Here is a 25,219-nt window from a genome sequence, read left to right as displayed (position 1 = left end):
TAAAGTTCTAGCTGTGCACAAAAACAGCAAAGCAATGCAGCCAAGAACAGCAAGACCTTCAATATATCCTGTCTTTTTATTCTTGCTTTCACTATCTGCAGGCTTTCATCCGGGTCATCCAGAAAGTTACAAACATGTCGAAACATCTTGGTCATAAAACTGTCCTTTATGTGTTGGAACTTCAATTCTTTGGATTAAAATTAACAGGAATTCTTTGCCTTCGCAAATAAAGACAGAGGCGATCTGCTAGATGTTGCAAGATGAAAGATACTCCAGGTTCCAATTCACAAAAATAGCCTCAAGGTAAACATTACAATATTAAAAAGAAAACCCCAAGAGTCGGACAATGAAAAGATTTTGGCAAAGGTGGGGAGGATGAACTCCCTTCAACAGGAAGTGACCAGGTTGTAGAACCAAGCTCTCAGAGGCCACAGCCATCTGTTGTACCATGACTTGTTTGGGCTATGGGGTAAGTACAAATATCCTGTTGTCTGAAACACTATGGCCCCAAGGTCTGCTGCTCCTACATCATCAGCTCTTTCTCAGACAACAGGCCCTTGAGGGTGGACAGTTTGGTAGTCGTGCATGAACAGCTACATTGTATTATCTGTACAAATCTAATGACAGCATCCACACACTTTTTATGCTGACGTGTCCTGACTCAGATGTTAATACTAACGCTGTTCACTGTGAAAACTGAAATGTATTTTTTCTTAAATGTATGTTTTCATGTTTTTCAAAGCACGCCGAAACCCCTAAGAAAGGATCCAAGTTTTTCTTTTTTTACTTTAAGTCATATTATTTTATGAAACTCAATATTAATGCCCAGTAAAAAATGAATTTCCAGTAAACCCACGATATTGTATGAGAGGCATTAATACTATAGCTGAGGTTTTTATACTTACTGAGTTAAGATTGAGTTAAGACTGAGAAGTAAAGGTGCTTCAAGGTATGGCAGCAATAATTACTTGGCTTTTGAAACCTTCACCAGGCTGTAGTTTTAAATAAAAACGCTCCTATCTCACCATCCTAATGCAATGAAGAAAAGCATCCTGTTCAAGTCAGTCGAGATGCTGTAGATCTTCGCTGCTTCGCGGTTAAAATCAAATTAAGGTGACAGCTGCGGTCACTGGCAGAATTATCCGCCCACAGGAAGTGATGAATCAAATTAAGCAGTGAAATACGAAACCGACTGTTTAACACCTCCTATGGATTGCTTTGCTGGAGAAGCTCTGTAGTGAAAAGCCCCAAAAAGATTTATGCAAGAAAGAACGTAAGGCTGTACTCACTGAGCAGGATGATGACACAAAGCAAAATGGCCACCAGGGCGCCGGTGCTGAGCCCCGCCCTCGCTGTGAGCGCCTCTGCGTTGCACGCCTTCATGTTGCCCTTGCGGTCGCAGGTGCAGACTCTGATGGTCAGCGTGTTGGTGCTGCTTTGCATTGGGAACTCTCCATCAGAAATGACCACCGGCACATGGTGGACGCTCTTTTGCAGGGTGCTGTAGCTGTTTCTCCTTGTGAGGATTGACGCTGTGTTGTCTGATGAGGGAAAATCTGGTTATTTACTGTAAAACGTCAACCAATCAATGACACATACAGCACATTAACAACAGGTAATGAATGTAGGGCACACGCAGTGTCTTACTTTTGTTGTCATGGACAGAGAAGTTTGCCTTTCCAGCAGCTTCCTGAGCAAGATTGAAGAAGAACCGGTGTCCTCCGAGCGGGGCATCAGGATCTGTGGCGCCCACGGTTTGTATCACCTGAAGTGAGAAGCACACAGGTGAGTGACAGGGCAACCCAACCCCAGCCGTGAACATTTAACCACAGCTAAACTGCTGTTTGTGCGGGTGCTAGTGTTTTAGCTAGCTAATGGGTTAGCAGAGCTATGAAGAGGAAGTGGAAGCTGAGCAAGAACACAGCTGTTAAATTTCAAACAAAGAATAAAACAACCAACAAATCTAATTCATACATGCTTTTGTGATGCTGTCTCTCTAGCTGTAATGCGTCTAATTAAAGATAACTCCACTTCATGCTCGTTAGCATCTGGTAGTTGCATGTTAACATCGGCTGCTGTGATGAATAACCGAGCTGTTTATTAAGATTAAAGGGATGGTTTGTTCTCCTGGGAATTCGTAAAGACAAATAGTTAAGGGCGCGCAAACAAGGAATAAACCTCAAGAGGTTTTCAGATGGTAAACGTGTGCAAGGATATCATCAGCAAAGTGTCACATTGAATTAAGCTACCTAGCAGGATACAAAGTAGTTTAAAGCGGCCTCATCTGTATCTGATGCAACATGAAGGCACCAGGCTGATTCTGCATAAAGGATCATTTTGTTCCCCTTGAAACACAGTATGAGTTTAATATAGTGATGCTGTATTTACTTAATGGCACAGTTCACCTCAAATTCAAAAATAGGTGTTTATCCTCTGGCTTAGAGTGGCTTGTATTCAAGTAGATCATTTTACTGTAAATTGCTCAGTTTTGGAGAGATGAATTGTGAGGATCCCTGCCTTGTCCTATCCTAAGTAATAACTGGGTTCTTTCTAGTGAACGACACCTGAAAATATAATTACTATGCACAAGGAAGAGTGGCTCTACACTCATGAAGATATATATTTTTCTTAAGATAAGCTAAGTACAGAGAACTAAGGGGGCAAGCAGCAGCCAAGTGCTGATTAACAGGACCATGATCACAGGAAATCCACAACAGAACTGATGGAAAAAACAAAGCAAAGTAAAAACAAGAATCAAGTTGCTGCAATGACCCAAAACCCTGATTGCAATGCTGTGGCCAGACCTTTGGAGAGTTGTGCATAAATGAACACCTGCAAACCCCATAACAACTGTACGGGGGGGGGGGGGTGACGGCTCCTTTGATTGGCAGGTGTCTCAACACAGTCAGCTGTAGCCAGACAGAAGCTTCTAGGCTTCTTCATATTCTTTCGGCTGCTCCCTTTAGGGGTTGTCAAGGCGACTCATCTACCTCCATCTCACTCTGTCCTTAGCATAGACAGCAGCACAGTTTCCCCGGGCACCCTGCTGGTCAACAGCACCGGTGGCAGTCGTCGTTAAGCCAGGTGTCGGCCAATCATGTGAAAATCTTATTGATGATCCACATTTGATTTGGCAAAGATTTTACACCAGATTCTCCTCCTGATGCAACCCTCGCCGTTTATCTGGGTTTAGGACTGGCACTAGGAGACGTGCTGCGACAAGAAATGTAACAGCCACATCACTCGTGCTTAAAAGAAACTATGAAGCACACAAAAAACCCCAAAACTGACATCCTCTGATTACACACATTACAAAATCAGTTGTTTTTTTCATATGCTGGCTCTAATTTGACATTGAGGAGCCCTGATGTAGAAGGACAAATCGCACAATACTCCAGGGCCAGAGGAAAAACATCTACATTATCACAGGCTAACGCTGTGAATAGACTTTTTATCTGTAAAGACTACAAAGAAGTCTTGCAAACTGCAGCTTGGACCACATTTTGTTAGTAAAACGGCGTTATTCGGACTTTACTAGTGATCCTAAAACTGAAGACTCACTATCCACATTTATCTCTGAGGTATCACAGACTTGGGTTTTTCAACCGAAGAAGAGCTGCAAATCCGAACCCAGCTGTGGGAGTCTTACATTAAAAGGTCTACAATGCAGCTCTGTCTTTTCAGAACCTCTAGACATCTCTTTTCACTGTGGATCTGTTCTCGACTTCTTTAATCTATTTTGAGGAAGAAAACTTCTCTTTATCAACCTGAGATGTGAAAGTCTGGTCCCCAGAAGCGGTCCCACTATCTAGTAGCTTAAAACACACGTGACAGATTTATAAATTCTCTCTGAGGCCCGCTAATTACATGCTGTGCTGGGAGCGGGTGCATAATCCTAAACTGGGAAGTCGAGATGAAACCATGACTACGGCTTTATGTTGGGTAATAACCAACCTGATTAGCCTTAGCGTTCTCACACACAAACGTCTCATAATTGGTGGCGAATGTTGGAGCGTTGTCGTTGACGTCCAGGACTCTGACGTATACAGGTACCCGGCTGATCTGTCGCGGGTTGGCTGGGAAACACAAAGGTGGACACAGTGAATTTACATGAGTAATTATTAAATTTCATTAACAGCAGCTCTGCTTTAGTTTCCAAGCAAACTCATTACAGTATTGTGCATATAAATAAATAATAGCTGGTTAAAAACATAAATCAGATGCTCCAAGTTTTGCTGATTTCTTTGTTTCCACAGTTATATTTATGCGCAGACTCTGCACAAAGTTCTAGTTTTCACTGACAAAATAAAGTAATAATAGGTAAAATAAGGTCTTTGGATGTGGAAATTATTAGGATCTTTTTTTTTTTTAAGACAACTGGCAAAGATGAAGGGAAATAGCAGTTTGCGGCAGCATTGAATTAACAGCAGCAGATTAGAAAACAAAGACGCTTGCTGATTTTTAGATTTTAAATTAGTGGGAAAACAGATAAATGGGCACCCATGCTATTTTTAGAGAATGTAAACTATGGGCTGGGGAAACAAACAGCAGCTACCAGCCAATACTTGGGTCCCAAAAATCCAATTTGGCTGACAGAATTGGAGGAAGTACGTGAACCGAAATGTCTCTTTCTGGTCCGGCTGCTGCACTTACTGAACTCGGTGGCGATGACGGTGATGTTGTGCCAAGCGTTTTCCTCTCTGTCCAGCTCCCTGAGGATGAACACTGACCCGTTGCCTGCATGGATGTTGAACACTCTGTCCATGTCTGTGCGCCGATCAATAGTGTACCTGCACAAAACACACAGACAACGATTGGCGTGTAAACTTGTGCACTCATGCTGAGTGGAAATGTGTTGTTTTCCCAGGGCGACAGACACAGGGTACAGTCACATTGACAGAGCGTCTCAGGTGTGTCTTGGTCGAATTGACATTCTGTGTGGTGGACACAGTGAAGAAGAAAAGTCTACTTTGCTGAAAGGAACACAATTATCTTTATATATATATATATTTTATATGCACAAATAAGAAAAATATGAGTTAATTTGAATTTACAAAGCTTTTCTCTATTCATTTGTATGGTATCTGAAAAAAGCATCAAAAAGCAAGACTCGTACTGATTTAATTTTGGCTGCTCTCTGGATCACTTCCAGGACTGCATCTACTTTTAAAATCACTTCCTGAAAGACTTCACCATCTGCAAATTAGGCTAAATGTCCTCCACTGTATCAGGACAGTGAGTCTTTTACTTTAATTTTCTTTTTGTGGAAGAGGATAAAGTTGTAGTGATCCAAATCTGGGAAATGCCAAGTAAAGACTGTGTTGGTGAGGCCAAAGAAAATGGGCGCACACAGTAGCACAGCATAAGCTACATTTAGATTCTTCTTCTACAGACACACCGGGGCCAGAGTAGCATAGTTAGTCTGACCCTGGAGAACAAATCCGTGGCATAAAAACGAGGGACGGTCATGACTCTTGAATATTTTAATAGCACTTAAGTCATTAAAAAGAAAAAATACAGCATGTCTGTTTTTGCCATAAAATATACACCGCCCGGCTAAAAAAGATTCACCAGTTGGTCACGGTGTAAGTAATAGCTTTCCATTGAAGTCAGCTGAATGTACTGAATGCTATCAGATGTTTTATTTCTTTCCCGGTGGCACCGGGACATTCCGAGATGACAATGCCAGGAATCACTGGGTTCAAACTGTGAAAGAGCAGTGCAGTCATTTCCAGCACAATCTTTGGAATGTGCCACAGTACGCGGGGAGATCTTGGCCAAAAATTATTAGAAATCTGACTGGAAATAAATGTTGTGACATTGGATAAGCTTGCCAATGCCACGGTGAACGGTGCCATCATCAAAGCTAAAGGCGGTCCATGAAAATTTTAGAGTGTATTTTTATTTTTTTTACTTTTTTAAGGGGAGGGGGGATGCTGTGTAGACGGCAAATCTCTGTTAGCGTGGATCACCCCGTGCGTGGGGCTGCACGGCGCTAGCTAATCGCGCTAACGCGTGGACGCCATGCAGCCCCACGCAAGGGGCGACCCACGCTAACTCGCTAACAGAGATTTGCAGCGTTAATGCGGTTATGGAGTTGACATCATTTTACCGAGATTAACGCTGACAGCACCAATGTAAAATAAGCTACTTCCTGCAGAAAATGGTAGTGGGCAACTATCAGGTAATGGGGCCAGTAAAGTAAAGGAGTAGCAAGCAGCCATCCAAAAAGACTCATTCTCCTGGTGAGATGAACCATCTTTGTTGGATCAGTTTGGCACACGTTTGCTGACTCTGGTATCACAAACATGCACGTGCAAGAAGTCACAAAGGGAGTGACCTACAAATGGTAGTCGCACTAGGAGCAGCCCAGACGTGCACAAAAAGGAAACTTGAAGGCAAGGTGGCCCACGTTTACATCGGGTATGTTTTTATTGTTATTAGGCCTAGAGCTGTCTGACTACACCTTGAAACATCTGCTGCAACTAAAACACCACAGAGGAGCAAGCAGCGGGTGTAATTGAGCTGTATTCACAGAGAAATCAGTGGGAGACGTGGAGCCTGAGAAAAACCTGAGCACATACTGTAAAAGTAAACCCATCTGCTGGACCAGATACATCCAGCAGGAGTTTAATAAAATGATCTATTTTGGGTTATTTGGGGGGAACTGAACCTGTGACATATAATAATAAACTGTCTTGTCTGGCACTAGCAGTCTTGAATAGTCTGCCCTGTGTTGATACACACATTAGAGCCAACAGGTTATCCAGTTGTGTTGTTTTTCTCTGCCTCCCAGACTACTCTGTGATGCATCAGTGTGATTAATGGAGTAGCAGGCATCAGGAGGGCCGGCGTAAGAGGAAGGAGACCCCCGAGGGGAGACTATGAACCGCGGCTCTCAATGCATCGCCGCATCCCTCTCCTCCCTCCACCGATCTTCCCCCTCCCCATGGGTGTCACCCCTACCTCCTCAGCCCCTCCCTGCTGCTGCTGCTGCTGCTGCTGCTTCCTCCGCACAAACATTTTGGTGTCTTTATCTAAACACTCCCACCTATTTTTCTACCACCTCGCAGGCCCGACAGTAACTCTAACCTTGTTAGATGTGCGTCAGCCGTGGGCTTTACTAATTGCTTTTCTAATATTCCCAATAATTCAGCTGCCTGGGTCTAACCCTTCCCTTGATTAATGGCGCAGAGATAACGGCGCTCCTCGTCCTGACCGGACAACCAAAGTGCTGCTCTCAGCAGGCACACAGCTGGCTGGTTGGAAGGCCAGGCAGAAGGACGAGGAGGGTTACAGAAATGTTAGTGATCAGGGGGTTGGGACCTACATTATTGCTTCTTTCCTCCCTTCTGAAGAGACCAACCGACTTGACACAGTATTTTGAGAATGTTTTCTTCAACACGAGGTCAAAAAATCTGTATCAAAATGATCTTTGTTTCGAAATCATTTCAGTTGTTATATTTTGGAGAGGTTAGCTATCCTTAGTATCGAGCACCAGCTCGGCTACATGTCCATGCAAAGCAGTGCTAATGGTAACTGAAATGCTGTTATATGGCACCTAAAAGACTAAAAAAATGACTCACTCTTTAACCATATTTAGCCCAGATGAACATCAGGGTTCACATTCACATTTAGATGTTCAAATAGCCACTTTTCACAGCACTCGATGGTCTTTGAGGGCTTCTCATCCAAGCTGGCCAATATAGACGGCTAATAAAAAAGTGTTCGAAAGCTCCACTATGGCAAATCTGAACCCCGGTTAAATGAAATGTTCTCTAATAACCTTGAATATTGTTCGTGCTTTAAAGGTCTGAACATCACTAAAGAGATCCCATCACAGTGGGATGGACAGCCACCAGCTACATACATACTGGCTCTACAGCAGTTCTTCAATAATAAAGCAGATTAGAAATGCTCCATATAAACACCCACATCAGATTAAACACGCTGGCTTCAGAGGAGTGAAATAAACATTTTCATGAGCCCATCTCTATTATCTTTATTGCACGTCATCTATCTTAACATACACTCACTGGCCATTTTACTATTATACACCTTGTTAGTACTAAGTTGGATTGCCTTTTGCCTTCAGAGCTGCCTTAATTCTGAAAATATTCCTTAGGAATTTTGGTCATATTGACATGACAGCCTCATATCATATCAAGCCCACTTGAGTACAGTGAACTCAACAATACTCAGGTAGGCTGCACTGTTTAAACAATGCTCAGCTGGTTCTAAGAGGTGCAAGAAAATATCTCCCACAAGCATGGATCCACACAATCATGTTGTTTACGCTAAATTCTGACCCTATAGAAATGTTGCAGTAGAAATCAAGACTCAAGAAATCAATATTAAAATTTCCTATGGCCCAATTTTAGTGAGCCCCTGCAAACTGTAGCCTCAGTTTCCTGTTCTTAGCAGTGTTGTCTTCTGCTGCTGCAGCACACCTGCTACCAGGTTCAATGTGTTTTGCATTCAGAAATGTTTTGCTATCTTTGGTTATAATGGTGATTATTTTCACTTTCCTATAAACTCAAAGCAGTTTGACCTGATCCTCTGACTTCTGGTATCAACAATCCATTTTCTCCCAGTGGACTGCTGCTCACTGGATATATTCTCTTTTTTGGACCATTCTCTAAACCCTAGAGATGCTCAAGTAGGAAAATCTCAGCAGATCAGCATTTTCTGACACATTCAGACCAGCCTGTCTGGCACCAACAACCATGCCACATTCAAAGTCACTTTCTTCTCCATTCTGGTGCTCAGCTTTAACTTCAGCAGGTCATCTTGACCATGTCTATATGCCTAAATGAGTTTCTGCCAGATGAGTAGTCAAGTATACCCCCCAAAAATGGCTGATGAGTGTATATGTAAGTACACTGCTCCAGAAATGTCAGCATCCAAGCAACTCTCCTTCTGTAGAATCTGGTTTTTAATAAAAGCTCTTAACACGGACAGTACAGCACTGAAAACACGATACCTCTCCACATTCACAGAGCCAGTGACACGCTTGCCAAAGAGGCATTCAGTGAGGGAAATGCATGACATGTTCATCACATCTTATTCGTATTTGTTCAGGCCAAAGTATTCCGTTTAAAAGCATGTAAGCTGCAGACTGCAGTAAATCAAATCTCATGTAAAGAGCTGACCTGAAATCTTCATTCAGAAGGAAAAATGTAGGATGAAACATGCATGTGTCTGCATGAGTCTATATACTGCACTTATGGCTTACTTAAGGACTTGCGTATGCATCCCTGCCACACACGTGCACGTGTCCGCAAGTCGCAGCGAGCTAATAAAGATAACCGTCTCAGTGACTTCCTCATGCCAGGCAGCCCCCGGGCTTCCCAACCCTCCTCCCTCCCCCTCCTCCCCCTCTGCACGGCTTTAAATGCCACAGGGTAGCTACCTCCTTGATGATGGGCGATAAAAGAGAATGATATCATATTTGACACCTGCAATAAAGTGGTGGAACTTCAACCTTGAGAGCCAACTCCCTTAGTACATCATAAAAATGAAAAAGTCTGAAGCGGAGTCGAGGCGCAGCCTCACACCCCACTGCCATTATTCCCATTTAATACAACGCTCGCATAATTTTGTATCTCCATGAGCTAAGTTGTGTAAGCGAACTTTTGGCACTTTTCATTATTTCGCTGCATTTTGTATGTGTAGCAGAACAAAGTGTCTCCCTGCGCAGGCCTCATTATTTTAGCGCTGTTTATGTTAATGGTGAAGAAAACAAGAGCACAAAGATCCATTTACAACCTTCAGAACATTAAACAACATCTCGCATTAAAGATGAATAATTCACTTAATGGGAGCTCCAAATATTGACTCTGTATAGAAATCGGTTAGTGAGATATTATATGCTTAACTCAAGGTGCACACAGTGGTTTTTACTTGAGTTTTGTCTTGTTTTCTTATTGTGTGAAGCTGCTTAAAGAGAGAAAAGCTCAGCCTTGAGTTTAGACTATGCTATCAAAGCATGTGAGCCTCTGTAGTCAGATTTTTATAGTGGATTTTACACTGGATGTTGACAGTGACTGATGGTTTATAATGTAAGTGGGCGAGAACAGGTCAATATCACAGTAAATGTATGTTTATTCAAACCACAAACTGAAGCTGTGATCTAACCATTGGGGTATACAACTTTGTTAAATGAGTTGTGTTTATTGATTTTTCAAACAGTCTTAAAGATAATTGGGACCTGAAAATCCAATCTAAGGGCATAAGACTTCTTTTTTCTTGTTTTGCTAACATTTAGTCATTGTATATGAGATAAAACAGAATCCAAATTTTTACTTCTTTCAGCAGCAGTTATGCTCATTTAGAGCCCACGCATGCTGTAGTTTCAGTCTTTTGGATGCATTAACTTTGATTCATGTTTGCACAAACAGAAATTAAATTTTATGCACTTCATTTATTAACTTATTAATTTCACTTCAGGTTTATTTATACAACACCAAATCACAATAGTTCTCCTCAAGGTGCTTCACACTGTAAGGTAAAGACTCTACAGTATTCAGGCAAAAACCCCAAGAATCAGTTAAAGTGGGGAGGAAAAACTCCCTTGTAACAGGAAGAAACTTGGCTCAGGAAAAGCTTTTTGACACATTTTCAATCATTTAGCATTGCTAAAATAAAAGACTTTGATCACATCTCCTAAAATGACATACAAACCCATATAAAATATTAGAAACACATAATGTTTACACACATTTGGATATGACATCTGCTCGATCGAGAGCTAGGGAGAGCTGGGTGGCTTGCTGGTTATCCAAAAATTGTTTTTAACTTTTCCTTAATGTTCTTCTTGTTTATTAATTAAATTATTTAGATGGGTTAGTTATTGTACCTTTTGTTTAGTTGTATATTTTAAAGTATGTTTTGCCTTTACAATCTGTAATTAAATCATCTAAATGACTTGTAAAGCCAACACAATCCCCAAACCGAATCTTAAAAGCTAATTTTGTCAGTTCTCCAACTCCCAGTAGTTGTACTGTTAACTAAGACTGATGAGTGGTCCTCAACTTGCTCAGATGTTACTGAAACCTCCAGCAAAAGCAATTAAGTGGTGCTTGAATGAGCTATCATGCTCAGCCTTTTCATTGGCTTTTGAATAGAAATCAATAGCTGCCTTGAAGTGCGTTCGGAAAGATCACACAGCAGCAAATTTTGAAAAAGAGCTAAGCTGTGAAATAAAAAGAAGAGATGCAGCTTGGTTCATTTACCTGACGAGGCTGTTTTTGTCATCCGGATCAGACGCGCTGACGGAGCCGATGGCGGTGTTCTTGGGCGCGTCTTCTTTCACCTCCACTACGTAGCTGGCGCGCTCAAACACGGGCGGCTCATCCACGTCCTCAACGATGATCTTGATGGTGGCCTCGTCCCTAAAGGGGCCCTTCGAGTAGAAGCGGGGGTTGATGTGGACGTTTTCCACCTGGACACGCAGACTGTACTGCCGCTTCCTTTCATAGTCCAAAGGCTGCAAAACAGAGACAGAAGAGGCATGAAGAAGAAGAAGAAGAAGCACCAATTCCACTAATTACAGCTTAAAGTGCTAATATTTGCTTTACATTTGTGTGCATGAACAGGTCCTGTAATTTGTCACATTTTATTTTAGGTGCGACTGCCAGCTTAATGAATAAAAAACAGCTTTTCCAGAGTATCTAATGAGGGCATGTAAAGGGTCTTAGTGTCACATTCAAGGACACTAACAAGATTGTTGATGGACAAACACGGGCTGCTGCACACATCACAGCCGTGCTCTCGTGGACGTCTGCCTAAGCGCTGCTGCATAATATGACTGATGTGGCATTTCAGTGGAAAACAAACATGACAACAACACGGTCTGGCTAATGACAGGATTCATGTTTTAAGACTGGAAATCTGATTACAGCCTGCCTTATAACACAAACAAGAACAAAGTTTTTAAAAAATTTTTATTATCAACTTCTTACATTTGCTTTTCAGTTTGATTTCCTGATGCTCGGCACAGCGCGGCTCTATGAAACAATCAATCACAGCTGTGCACAGATCTTTGCTGGGTGACATCTGTTCATTTTGATGCTGTTTCTCAGATCAACATACCAGATTATCACAGTGATAGTGAATGGTAGGAATTTGGTGAAAAAGAATTAAAATGCAGAGAAACATCTACGTTTCTAATGTATAGGTTTAAGATTAGGGTTAGGGTTAGTTTTAATATAGTATCCTATAGTATGATCTTCTAGACTAATGTGGCAACATTAATGTTATTATGCTGTGTGAACTCTTTAAAAGCCATTTTACAAGTTTCAAAGACAGGGATGCTGGATATTCTTGAGAGACTCAGAAGTTTCCCTAAGAATTTGATTTTATTTATGGTCGTAGTGGTCGTACTTCACCCCTACATTCTTAAATTAAATACGACATACTATAAATAACAGACAAATAAACGACTGGGTCTCCAGTGGGAGGACAGATAGTCCAATTCCGCCTTCCTGAATACACATCCCGTCCTTGTTGGTTAGCTCAGTCACAATCTTAAAAGGACGTTCATTTCCTGTTACGAAAGATTTGCTCCTTCATAACAAGTGGGTTGATTTTTTCTTTAACTCATCCATGGCCATAGCATGGCTACACAGACTAACAGGTGTGTTGTCCTATGGTTCCACACATCCCAGGAATCTGTGCTTCAAGTTTGCTGATTGAAATCGTATTTTATTTACATGGCAATATCTACACAATATATGTGCCCGGGCACTGCACCTGTACAGTTTATGAAAGTGAATGCTGTTTGGTAACCAAGCTAGCTAGCATTAGGCTAGCATTCTATTTATCATCCATATAAGGTAACTTCCAACTCCAAAAACCAAAAGTCATACGAGCCAAAAGACCAATGTTAAAGATTCAAAACGAGTCCGAAAGCAGCGGGCGACTTTTATCCTTTATCCTGTTGTGACACATGAACCAGTTTTCCACCTGATTCAGGTTCTGATTTATGTGGTCTTCCAACTTAGAGTTGATCTCCAGTGCACAATAAGAACTAATGTCACAATCTTAAGTCCCAGAGAGCAGGGATAGACTTTGATCAACCACAAGCAAAGAGACTTCCTAGAGAAACTGGCTCCTGCCAGCTGACCAGGCTGCCTCAGCCGAGCCTTCACGCAATGTGAAACCAGGGTGAGCTGGTTATCAGTGACTTAGCTGTCTATATAACGGCTCAGTCACACTAGAGTAAAAATCAGACAGCAACCTCCTTACAAGTAGGAGAAAAAATCAATGGCTGTTATTACACTGAACTTTTTTTGCTGTTGGAGTACTTATTGCGACTAGCTGGGGGTGTTGCATGCTTAACTTCTGTGCAACCACTTTTGATTTTGAGACCTGTCTCCAAACAACTGTGGTGCGTCTTGTCGATTGGTGAAGCTTTGCAAATGGTTGCTGTTTAATTGACAAATGCAGACAGATTGACAACACCTGGCGATCCATCTATAGTAAGTCAGTCTACACTGATGAGCGCAACTCGTAGTAGAGTCATACTGAATTGGTAATATTCTGGTTGTAATACAATCTTAAAGCAAGTTGCTAAGTGTCTATGTTATTTTGCATCCTGCAGAAACTACATTGTTCTTTGTGGAGGAATTTCTGTTTCAAATCTGGCTCGAACAGTAAGCAGTTAATGTTTCTAATGTACATTTTTTGTGTGTAGACAACAACAGATTTGCGATTTATCAGTTAATTGCTGTGTTATCAGAAAAAGATGTAGGCATATAATTGGCAACCTGACCCCATTCAATCGCAGACTGATTGTTTTATTGCCATTTTATCACCATCCTGATGCCAACAGAGTCACTTGGGAAACAGATTCAGTGTATTTGGATCAAACTTTAAAAGTTTTGATGTTTTCAGCCTTGTGTACCTGCAAAGTGCACCTGTCTCAGTAGTTACAACACAAGCATTTCTCCCCCAGGAAAAATGCATTTTGAAAACCCGCTATAACCTTTTAAAAATATGACAATGCCTCTGGTCTTTTTTTTAATCAACTCCTATATGTGAATATGGATCGGAAGCAGTCCATTCACTTAATGTTAGTGCAGTAGCATCTCCTACTCTTATCTGGAGCCTTGAGCAAGCAGGCAGGTTAATAACACAAGAGAAACGAAGGACGATGAGGAGGACTTTTACTGGAAAGTCTCCACAAGAAAGCTGTCAGCCAATCGGTGATGTTAAGGTAATAAGGTAAGTTAAGGTAAAAAAGCTTCTGGGACACAGCTGAAGGCATGATTACTGCAAACTATCTCAAAATGGGAAATAATCACTGCTGGAATATGTGCCAAAGAACGAAGGGGGGGGAAAAGGCAGATACTGATGCAAAAAAATCACTCGTTTGTCAAATATTCCGCTTCATCTCTAATTTCAAGCATGCCCCTCCTCCCGGCTTTTATCCCAGACTTTATGAGGGAGTGTTAAGGTTAAAAGGTTAATAGGGATGATTATAAAAAGATTAAAATCAACTGAAACAGGGGCATAAAGTCCTTTCATCATAGCCATTCTATTGAAGAACACAGATGATGAGCTTCAGTTTGTCGTTGCACTTTTTCCCTATACTATACTCACGCTACATCTTTTTTTCCTGTTGCCATACTTTCATTTCTATCTATTTGTACACATAAAAGAACACAGCTTAGTTGCTTTTACGCACGAACCCTGATCTTCTTGCATCTACTGTACACTGCTGTTGCAGCCTATAATTTATGGACTGTGCATGATGATTAGGAGCCTGATTCCTTTGCGGTTCTAATGTTTTTTTTCCGCTGTTAGCTTTTCTCTTTTAGGTTCCCTGTCTGAACTTTTTATTTTTGAAGTTGTAGCCAGCAAAGGTATCCCCTCATTGATGGAAATAATTGGGGAGCGGTGCATTTTAATGAGTGTGCGCCCAGTGCTGAGCTGGAGCAGCTGGATCAGAGTGAGCTCCCTCACCGGCTGCCTACTGTACATATAAAAGGATGCCGGGTCCGCGATTGTTGGGAACAGCCAGTGAAAGCTTGGAAAAAAGAATCCAGATGGAACGAGCTGTTTTCTGAAACTGTGAATAGTAACATATTATGAGTCATTGATTTTCACTGTTTGGTGCCAAGCCGGGGAGGGGGACCGCATGTCCACTGGAGGAATATGTTCCTTTGAAGGGCCGGTACAATCAGAGATGGGATGACAAGCCCATTTAATTAGTATGTTCAAAATTAGGGCATGCTTAGTCCCCACACACAGTGTGCCTGCACACCACATCCACTACAAAGGGCAATTATGTCATCCAGCACTTAATGATGGCATGATGGAAGCGATCGATCGAAGGCTGCAGAGAGGGTGCTTGATAAGGCAACTGCCAGATACTGTTGAATACATCAAACACGCCACAAGCAGAATGCTGCAATCCATACTCAGCATCAATATTTCTGCTTTGGTCTCAGCTGAGGGGAAGAATGAATCTCACTGAAAACATATGTAGTGGAAGTGTGGGGAAGTGGAAGTGGATATCTAATAACTCTGCTGTCCGTCTCCTAGCTGCGTATGGAAATAAAGTTTGTTTTTTTCCCTTTATCGAGCGCTGCTTATTGTGTTGTCTATCCTTTCGGTTACACCGAGGGAGTGAGGCCTGCATGTGGTGAAAGAACTGAAAGTCTGTGTTTCGATCATTTCTAACTCCGTCGGTTTGTCCTTGGTCACTACTAGAGGAGCTTTGCATTCACAGTTCAAAACAGTATCTTACACACAGACTCTAAATTCATTCTCAGTCTGCAACAAGCTGTTTTAACTCCTCTTGTTACAGTAGGTGGACTTTCTTCTGATTGGCTGCCAGACAGTTTAACCTTCTGTACCCTGTACTTACAGGAAGGAGGTCAACGTAACCAAGATTCAAACTCTTGGTGACCCGATGGAGTCATGACAATACCCCATCGGCTTTTAATGGCTAAGGTTAAAAACTATGAAACTGAGTGTTTAGATCAGCTTCACAGGGGTTACTTGCCATTCACTGACCTCCTTACTTGAAACTAATGTCTTATATGTATCTTATACATCCATGAAAACAATAAGTCCACTTCAGTTGCATTCAGTATATTGCATTTTTCAGCGGAGTCCTGCAATTCCACACAAGACATCAACCCAGCTTCAATGGCAATCAGCCTAACTCTTCCCTGTTTCACAGTAAAAGCATTTAATTGGCTTTTATTGTGAACCTGTGTCCGATTAGTCAACCAGATGTTGCCGTCCTCGCTAGTCAAGTCGAGTCCAGTCAAAAACATTAATTATTCAGCTGGTTCTACGTAGCAACCCGTCACCAGCCAGCAGCATCCCTCCGTCTGTGACGGGAAGTTATAAACAAACAAGGTGAAACGTGACGTGTTTGCTGTGTTAGAGGACAGTGAGATCTGATCACCTTCTGTACAGGTGCAAGAATGCTAGCTTTGAAAGAAAGAAAGCTATTGGTGTGAGCACTGCTAACATTAGTTGATCCTTATTCTTAACCTTTATCCAATTCAGAGCTAGAGCCACGGTCACGAGTCTGATGTTGGGCTCTAATGTTAGCCACACTCAGAAATCTGTCAAATAAATACTCAAAAAAGCATGAACAGAATGTTAGGTACGTTTGCAAAGTGTTTTTTTTTTTAACTTATTTCTCTAAATTCACCGTGCATGTTCTTTAACCTCCTAAGACCCAAACTCTTCCATGTCATGCATTTTTAATTTCTCTTTGATATTTGGGGTGATTGGCAAATATGTAAAAACAAAGAATTACCAGATTTTTATTTTTTTTTTAGATAATTTTTGTTTCTGAGAAAAATGAGATCCACATATGAGCATATTTGTTTAAAATTTCAATAGAACAGTGGCAGTATAATGTCCTCGTAAATCTGGGCTTATGCTGGGCTTACACTGTGATTTTTGGCTCATTTTGAGACGATTTTTCAGTCGTGCGACCGTTTTGGTGATCGGGCCGAGTTTCGCCTTCATCGTGTGTCGTGCATCATGTAGTATACGTGGGGTAATGAGAAGCGATTAACACCTCACGACCAGCTTCCGATCATCAATTGCTTGGTCACGACTGTCGTGAGGAGGTCACCGCAGCTTCTTACACTGCACATGTGCAAACACATAAATGTCGGTGCAGCGTGTGATCTGGACACAAGCGATGGAGGCACAACTTGTAGAACTTTGGCAAGCTCATCTGAGCCTTTTCGATGTGGCCTCACAAAATTTTCATGACCACAACAACCGTGAAAATAATTGGATGGACATTGCTGCTCAATCACAGCTGCCTGATCAATGTTTTTCATTAGCAATTTAGCAAAGTTGATGGTGGTGTGCGTGTCTGTGTGAATGAAAGACAGAGAGGGAGAGCGAGCGACAGATTTTCCGTTATAACCTTCATGTTATGGACGCACAGTGTGAGCACTCAGGTCGCATCAGGGCATCGGGCCGCATAGTGTGAGACCTGCATCGTGACCTGCGAACTTCTAACCCCTGCGAGTCAATCGTGCAGTTTGAGCAGAAGCTGAATAACACGAAAAAGATCGCACAGTGTCTCCCCAGCTTAAGTGGATATCAGGCCCTTGTAGAGCAAAATGTAGCATTTTGGTCTAGACAACCCAAAATGTGATTTTGGTTGCCAGGTCCTAGCAGGTTAAAGAAAAAGTACAAAACACTTCTAAGTAAATTCTTGAATTTGAAAAGTTTTTAGCCAATTCTTTAAAAGATTTTTTTTTAAAAGTTCCTGCTAAACAAAATGAATAAAATACCCTGAGATTAAGTTTGTTTGACTACACACACAAAAAAAATCCTTAAAAAGTCTCCAACAAGAACAAATTATGTTAGAGATGTCAAGGTTATAAATTGTGTAAAAAAAAAAAAAGTCATTTATGATTTTAAGGTGATAATTCTATTCATTATAATTCAGTTTTACTTCAGTTTCTTTCTATAGCACTGCTTCACCACAACATGCACCTTAAGGCTTTTAATTAGGTGATGCCAATAACAGTGAAAGCTTGCAATCATAAGAAATCATAATGCTGTTGAGTATGAAAGCTGAATTTTATGAATGTGTTTTATTTGTTATATTATGTTTGATTTTCCTGTTGTGCTTGTGTAATGTATTACAAAAAGTAAAAAAGTAAAGGTTATAAGTTGAACTGTATTAATATCTTATCTTTTATTAGTTTTAGGGCACTTTTAGGAGAACATTTACACAATGTTTGCACAGCGCACACAGTCACAGCTGAGATATTGCTAGTCTTGTGCACACATAATATAAATATATAAATATAAAATACAAAGTAATGCAAATAGCATGAGTGAAGTCGTTGTGCAGCCTGTGCATGCACGCCTCTCGTGTCAACAAGATTTTACTGTAAATAAACATGTATTTTAAAGCATTTCTCTAGTGGAAAATATGCAGAATATATTTCCCAGAATTTTTTCCTGGTTTGTGTCTGCGGGACTGCCTCTGAGGAAGCCTGAGGCTCATATAGTTCTCCACCAATCACAGAGTTATTGCAGCCTGACAGGCGAAACCCAGGGCAAAAAGATAACAAAGCAGCGCCTGTTGCTTATGATTCTTGCTGCTGTAAAAGCTGCAACATAATAACCATGTCAGTATTTCTATCAAGCTGCTTTCATAATCTTGAAGACACAATTTGGATTTTTTTGGCGAATAAATCAAAGTGAAAGTGTTAAAACTGCTCATGTGATCCCATAAAACCTCCCCATAGAGAGTGCCTGACCTTCCTCAGCAAAATGACACCCTCCTGTGTGCTCCTATTGGTGGTGATCTCAAACATCCCAGGCCCATCGCTCCCAATAATCCGGTAGTCCATCTCCGCATTCTGGCCGATATCCGCGTCCATGGCTCGGATCACTCCCACCGCAGACCCAACCTCGATGGACTCGGGTACCCTGAACTCATAGAGGGCTGCAAAGAGTTTATGAGACGAAAAGATTTTGTTAATCGGAGCAACACTGAAGCTGTTCAGAAAAAAAAAAAGAGAAAGCTTGAAAGTGTGTGTGTGTGGCAGTAGGACTGCAAAAACCAAGGCCATGCCCTTGGTGTTTCTTTTCATGCCAGATTTCAATTTTTTTCCCACACAAAGATGCAATTCATATAAGTGGTGAATTAGCGCCTCTTTTTTAAGATCTCCTCAAGTCTAATCGAAAAGCAATTACAAAACCCCGATCGATTTAAAACAAACCGCACACACACACACAGTCACACACGACGCGCCGGACACAAAAGAAGCAAGCGCCACCCCTGACAGCCCGACGAGCGTCATAACGTGAGTATTTTTTACGGCCTTGTTAGTGAAAAAAGAAAGAGTGTAAGTGGGTGAGTCAGAGAGCAGGAATACAAGAGAGCAGGTCAGGGAGAAAGTGAGTCAGAACCAATCAGAGAGCAGCAGTGTAAGAGCCAGCCGAGGAGGGAGAGCGTGTCAGAAGGAGTGTTGGATTTAGTGCTGCTACATTTGTAGATTAGCTGCGGAAAGACATCTCATATGTGCCGAAACATATTTCAGCTCCAAAACAGACGTTTGGCCTTTCACGTAGGTTGCTACGAGCCGTATTGACTCACCACTTCAAGTTTAGGATGTAACATAAATTCTGGGCCAATTTGCTCAACATAAATTAATTAATTGCTTCTTCTTCTTCTTCTCCCTCCCCCCACCCACACTTATTTTCTGAGATGATTTCTGGGTTTGAAGGGGGATAAATTGATGGCTGCCTGTCGGCCGCGGCGGCCTCGGTTGCATCTCGTATGCTTAAATAAATAGCTGGACTGCGGGAGGGTAGCGAGGGTGATATACACACAGCCTGCGGAGACAAACAGCAGTGACACACTAATAAAACATGCTGACAGTGTTTTGGCAACGCCTGAGTCGGCAGGTCTCTGTGACGCTGACACTTGCCTCCAAACACACACACACACACACTGCACCACTAGAAGGTTTCCCTGGGCTAACAGGTATTTAGCATTGGGTGGAAAAGAAGAGGCATCACTCCGGCAGACAACAATGATATCGCTTCCTGACACTCTACCTCCTCTGGGTGTCCCATTACAATATCTCTTCCTCTTTCTTCCTCTTTCAATCTACCCGCGACCCCCACCCCCCTCGCCTCTATCACAGGCTGTCTTTCTGCCGTCCGCTTCACTCTTCCTCTTTCTTCCCCTTTCTTCCCCCCTCCTGTCACCTTCGCCATCCCCGTCGTATCCGTCTGCCTCCCTCCCTCCTCTCGCTCTTCATTCATTGGTGGAGGGGTTTGAAATGACAGCAGCTGCCACCCCACCACCACTGCCACCACCCCCGGAGCTGGTGGGAGTTCCGCAGGCGCGTGTTTGCCTTGCATTTCGCGGCTGTGCGCACGCGTCACCCACCGTACAGTGAAACGCGTGGGGGGAGCGAGGGACACGACAACATCGGTAATCTGTCAATCTGATCTGGCTCCCTTCGCCATTTATTTGCCAGATGCAACGAGAGCAAAGAGGGAGGGAGAGGAAGAACGGGAGAGAGTATGTGAAAAGAGAGTACGTAAGGAGTAAAGAGGAGTGAGTGATTGATGAGTGCGAGTGTAACAAAAAAGAGGAGAAAAATGCACCAAGGACAGTTTGAGCACTAAATTGAGAACAGTGGTTTTATGGAGTAAAAAGGCAGCAGAAGACTTAATAGCAAGAGATAGACAAAGAGAGAGGAAGAGCAGGGGAGATAAAACCCAGTGAATGTACTCTCTTCATTTAATAGGGATTACAGGGCTGATCTGATGCACTTTGCAGGACCCTTCGCTCTGTCATATGGCTCTATATTTAATTATTCGCTGCCTTTAAGAGGCCCGCCTTAGTTGCACAAAACCCAGAGCTCCCTGCAATAATCCAAATTCATTTTGAAACTGACACCAGATGGGGGCTGCCGGCCTGGCATCGGCTCACACTGACAAGTGGTTCTCATGAGCTGAGGATTGGTCACTGTGTGTGTGCATGCACAAGTCCACCAGAAGGGCTGTACTCACTCTTGGTGAAGCGTGGTGGGTTGTCGTTCACGTCTGAGAGGGTGATGCTGACCGTTGTGGTTCCTGAGAGCCCGCCCATCTGTCCGGCCATGTCTTTAGCCTGGATCACAACCTGGTAGTTTTCTTTGACTTCCCTGTCCATGCCAGGCAGGGCTGTCTTGATCAGGCCTGAGGAGAGAAAAAAAAAACCCAACAACCAAAAAATGTAGATTTACAAAGAGAATAGCGTGCATTTGATCAGAGCAGGCAATCTGTAGCTTCATCCAACTCATTATTTTCTGTTTTCCTCTGATTATCTGTTATTTTATGACATTAAAATCAGTCCAGCTTTGATTTTAAAAAACTAGGGGGAATCAGGAAGACAATAACAACGCAAAAATCTGGATGAAAATCAGAGTTTTAAAAATGCTCCAAACTCTAAAAAGTTTACCCACTTATGTTTATTTGCTTAGAGAGAAACGAGTCGCTGCTGCATAATCAGCAGCTCGTTTGCCCATTTTCCTCTTCACCGTCTATAACTGAAAGCATTTTCTGAGGTGTGCTCGGTACAAGAGGACCCGGTGACCTCGTTCACCCTTCAACTCCGGTCACTACTCACTTTTACAGCAAACTTTTGACAGAGTGGGAACATAACATCAGAGCGAAAAGCAATTTAAACCTGCTTCTTTTTAATGACAGGGTTTTTTTGTGTGAGAAAATCTGCAAAAATACATAAATTGACATGCTCTATTCATGCAGTATTCCAGGTAATCGTACATGCTGGCACAGAGAGAAAAGAAAACAAGTATGAAAAGATAAAAGCATGCCTGGACTCTAAAGTGTAGAATATGAACACTGAAGCAAAAATAATAAGCAGTTAGTAAATTGATTAATCAGTCACAAAACTGAACAATAGCTACATTAAATAGCCCCACACCAGCAGCTGCAGCTACTTAGTTGTGATTGCAAAATTCGTTTTTTTCTACGCTAAGCAAAATATCATTATAGAATGCTAAATTGCCAGAAACTGCAGTTCCTCTAGTGGCCACTTGAGGATGCTTTCTAAAGTGAGTCAATCCCCATAGACTCCCATGTTAAAATGCCTAACTTTACAGCAGAAATGATCATGTCTACCCTGCTACAAAATCCTTTTTATATCCCAACAGATAATACCTCCCTTTGTGACAGGTGCACTGTTAGATTTTCTTTAATATTTCTCCCATTTCCATTTAATTACTGCTTTAAGTTAGGAATGTTTCACGTGGCTTTGAGCTCTCCGTCAAGTCTCCGAACTGGACCTCTTCATTTTAATTGAGGTGTAGGTGCCTATTGAAGTAATTATCTGCAAAATCACATGGCAAGAAGTCTGTAAATGAGTAAAATTGTAGTATTTTAGCTGTATGCTACTATCACAAATGACAAGATATCTCTGTCTGTGCAATGAACCCATAAAGTCTATGAATGCACCTTGTTAAACAAGCTTGCTACTGTGGGCTGATAACTTGGAACTCAGATGTGGTCACTTCTGGCAACAACATAGCAGTGCAGCATTTACAAACTAATGAACACATGGCAATGCCTCAGTGCCTAAGTGTTAGCATTTTAGCAGCTATGACGTTGTTTTTTTTGGAATCAACTGTGAATGATAATTAGCTGCCAAAAGAAGAAAAGAACAAGAAGTGAAGACAGTTGGGTAAAAAATGCACCGAAAGCATAAACTCCCAAAACACTTGTTCTATGACTTGAAATCATGGATGCTAGCTTACATGCTACATGCACGCTTACATGCATGGATGCTAGTTAGATCTGTAGCTAGCACCCACAACTCGAAATATGCAAACATTATGCTTCAATAAAGTTCCAGCCAGTGACTTATAAATGAAATCCCCCCTGTACAGCTGTTATGAAGGTGCACCTTTCCTACAGAAGCCAAAATCAGGCTTCTACAAAGATGCTTTTAGAGTTGGGAATTTTAACATGAAAGTCCATGGAGAATGGCTCACTTTTGCAGCCAGTCTCAAGTGGCCACTTGAGACACACGCTGCCAAAAAGCCGGATGAACAGACTTAAAAACTAATTTTTTCTGACTGCCTTTGGCCTTTCAAATAACTCAGTGTGATTTAATGTGGTAAATGTACAACATGAGTAATAAATACTTTCTAAGGAGTACATTTGCTCTCACATGACAGAAAATAATGCGTCCACGGGTGAATTGGGTATATCTATAAATATATATCTTTAAATAAAGTACAGTTCTCACCTGAAACATATCTAAAAATAACAGCCTGAATCAGCTGTATTGAATTAATGATATTTCATCTCTTAGATTCATGCATCTACAGGCCAGATAATTAAACCACTAAGAACATTTTATTACTCAAAGGTCAGTGCTCTTGCTCAGCAGCATGGAGCTCAGCGGCCACCCAGGAGCACATTTTAGTGTCTGTGTTCTCATGATTTAACTGGTAAGTGGACCAAAGAGCCAACATACCAAAACCACGGCGTATTCCTTTAATTTTCTAAGTGTAGCATTTGCCTCCAAATGCATTCGGCACCATTTATCTGCTCTTTTTTCTGAATTAACACTCTGTTAATGTTCAGCCTTTCAAGTGCCGTGCAGTTGCTTACTTCTCGGCTCTGACACCTCAGATCTCTAGTTTGGAGTCAGGACAGAGAGCGAGTGAAGCGGTAATTGGCAGCATATTCAAAAGGTGTGCTCCATCTCCCATCAGAGTCGGCCTTAAATCCTGTCTGCTATTACACGTTTGAATTTGAAGCATCATAAAAGAGGAGCAGGTGGAGGGGGGAGGCGGCGAGGGGAGACGCAGACAGACATAGCGGAACGGGAGAATGAAGATGAAAAAATAAATTTCACCCTAAATAAACTGTTCTGACAAACTTCAGCACTTTTCGGCAGAACTGATGATTCACCGCATATCAAACAATAAGGAAGAAGGAGCAGCTGATGTGGCGCATCGCTCACGCTCAGATCAGATCAGAGTGGCCTACGCTGTTCAGAAGGCCCTCCAACTTGCTCCTTTTGTTCCTCCCATACAATAACTCCCCCCCTCCCCAACTTCTAACAATGTACAATTTATCTCAGACGCAAGGAAACAGCGATCGTTTTGACGGTGTTGCGGGGAAGCAAGCAAAGGTATAGCATCTTTAGAAAAGCAGCATCTCGCTCGCTCTGCACCTCTGGCTACCTTTGTTATTGTTTAATGACTACAATGCACACAGAAGAGGAGGAGAGGAGAAACAAATCCTGCTTATAATGTGATGTCCAGGCATGTCTTTGTGTAAGAGGGGATGTCAGCTTACATACCACATGTGGGATAAACCATATTACTGTTAATCCCTCTGCTAATCTGCAAATGGCTTTTTTTGTCATTCTCCTTTTGTTTAAGCGGGGAAAAAAGGACACGAGCGGGATGAGTTCCAAAGCGCACATTAATGATTAAAAGTAGCAAGCGGTTACATTTTAGGGGTTGGTTATTTGCCATTCTCTCTGTCTACAAATCCCTCGCCACACATCAGCCTGCGAGGAGAAGGCTGCTGGTTAAAGGGAAAATCACTGCATTTATTTCAGGATTTATCCTCTGATAAATTGTTTTTAATTCACCTTCCCGCTGAAGCAGCGTTCCCTCAGCATGCCTGCGCCGTTTCTGTTTCGTTAGCCATTCGTTATCTTTCCCACAATGGCCACCCCCAGAAAGGAAGGTGTGAACTTGTTGCGCTGAGCCGTGGGTTACACACGTAGGTGGAGAGTGCAGTGGCTGCAGCATTGTTAGAGCAGCAGGATGAGAGGCTTCCTGCTCAAGAAAGAGCGAGGAGCTGTGCACATCAGTCAAAAAGCAGCGTCCTTCGGGGCTGCTGTGCATGCCGCTCTACTAAAGCTGCTCTCACTGAGGAGAAATTTGCTTTTTGTGTGACGGATTTCTCCTTCAAACTCTATAAAATTTTTGTTTAAAAAAAAAAAAAAAGACTACACTATACTTTTTGCTTATTTCTATGAAAAGCTTTCCTTTCATCTAACTTTTAAAGTTGATTTCTTTTATTAAAGTTACACTCTCTTCTCTCTTTGTGTGTTTTTTTTTTATTAACGTGTAAATTTATAAAGGAAAACTTGAATTAAAGCCAAATTTTAATTTAAGATCTACTGGTATTTTCCCACACAACCATCCTGTGGATTTACAGGGAATGG

At 42.0% G+C, this 25,219-nt stretch overlaps 1 protein-coding gene across 1 annotated transcript in view; it reads right to left on the bottom strand.

The window, feature by feature from the left end:
• LOC113029368 (cadherin-10-like) overlaps positions 1-25,219 on the bottom strand; it is a 74,006-nt gene that overhangs the window by 5,405 nt on the left and 43,382 nt on the right. The window contains exons 5-11 of the mRNA XM_026180204.1: positions 21,037-21,204; positions 18,765-18,952; positions 11,235-11,488; positions 4,654-4,790; positions 3,955-4,076; positions 1,648-1,765; positions 1,290-1,541 (exon numbers count right to left, since the gene is read on the bottom strand). Of these exons, the coding sequence (XP_026035989.1) occupies positions 1,290-1,541; positions 1,648-1,765; positions 3,955-4,076; positions 4,654-4,790; positions 11,235-11,488; positions 18,765-18,952; positions 21,037-21,204 (1,239 nt within the window). The remainder of the gene's footprint in view (positions 1-1,289; positions 1,542-1,647; positions 1,766-3,954; positions 4,077-4,653; positions 4,791-11,234; positions 11,489-18,764; positions 18,953-21,036; positions 21,205-25,219) is intronic.

Source organism: Astatotilapia calliptera, chromosome 9 (genome assembly GCF_900246225.1).
Source record: "Astatotilapia calliptera chromosome 9, fAstCal1.2, whole genome shotgun sequence".
Classification (NCBI taxonomy): Eukaryota; Metazoa; Chordata; class Actinopteri; order Cichliformes; family Cichlidae; genus Astatotilapia; species Astatotilapia calliptera.
Note: the sequence above shows the minus strand (reverse complement) of the source record. Positions and strands in the feature narration are given on the sequence as shown.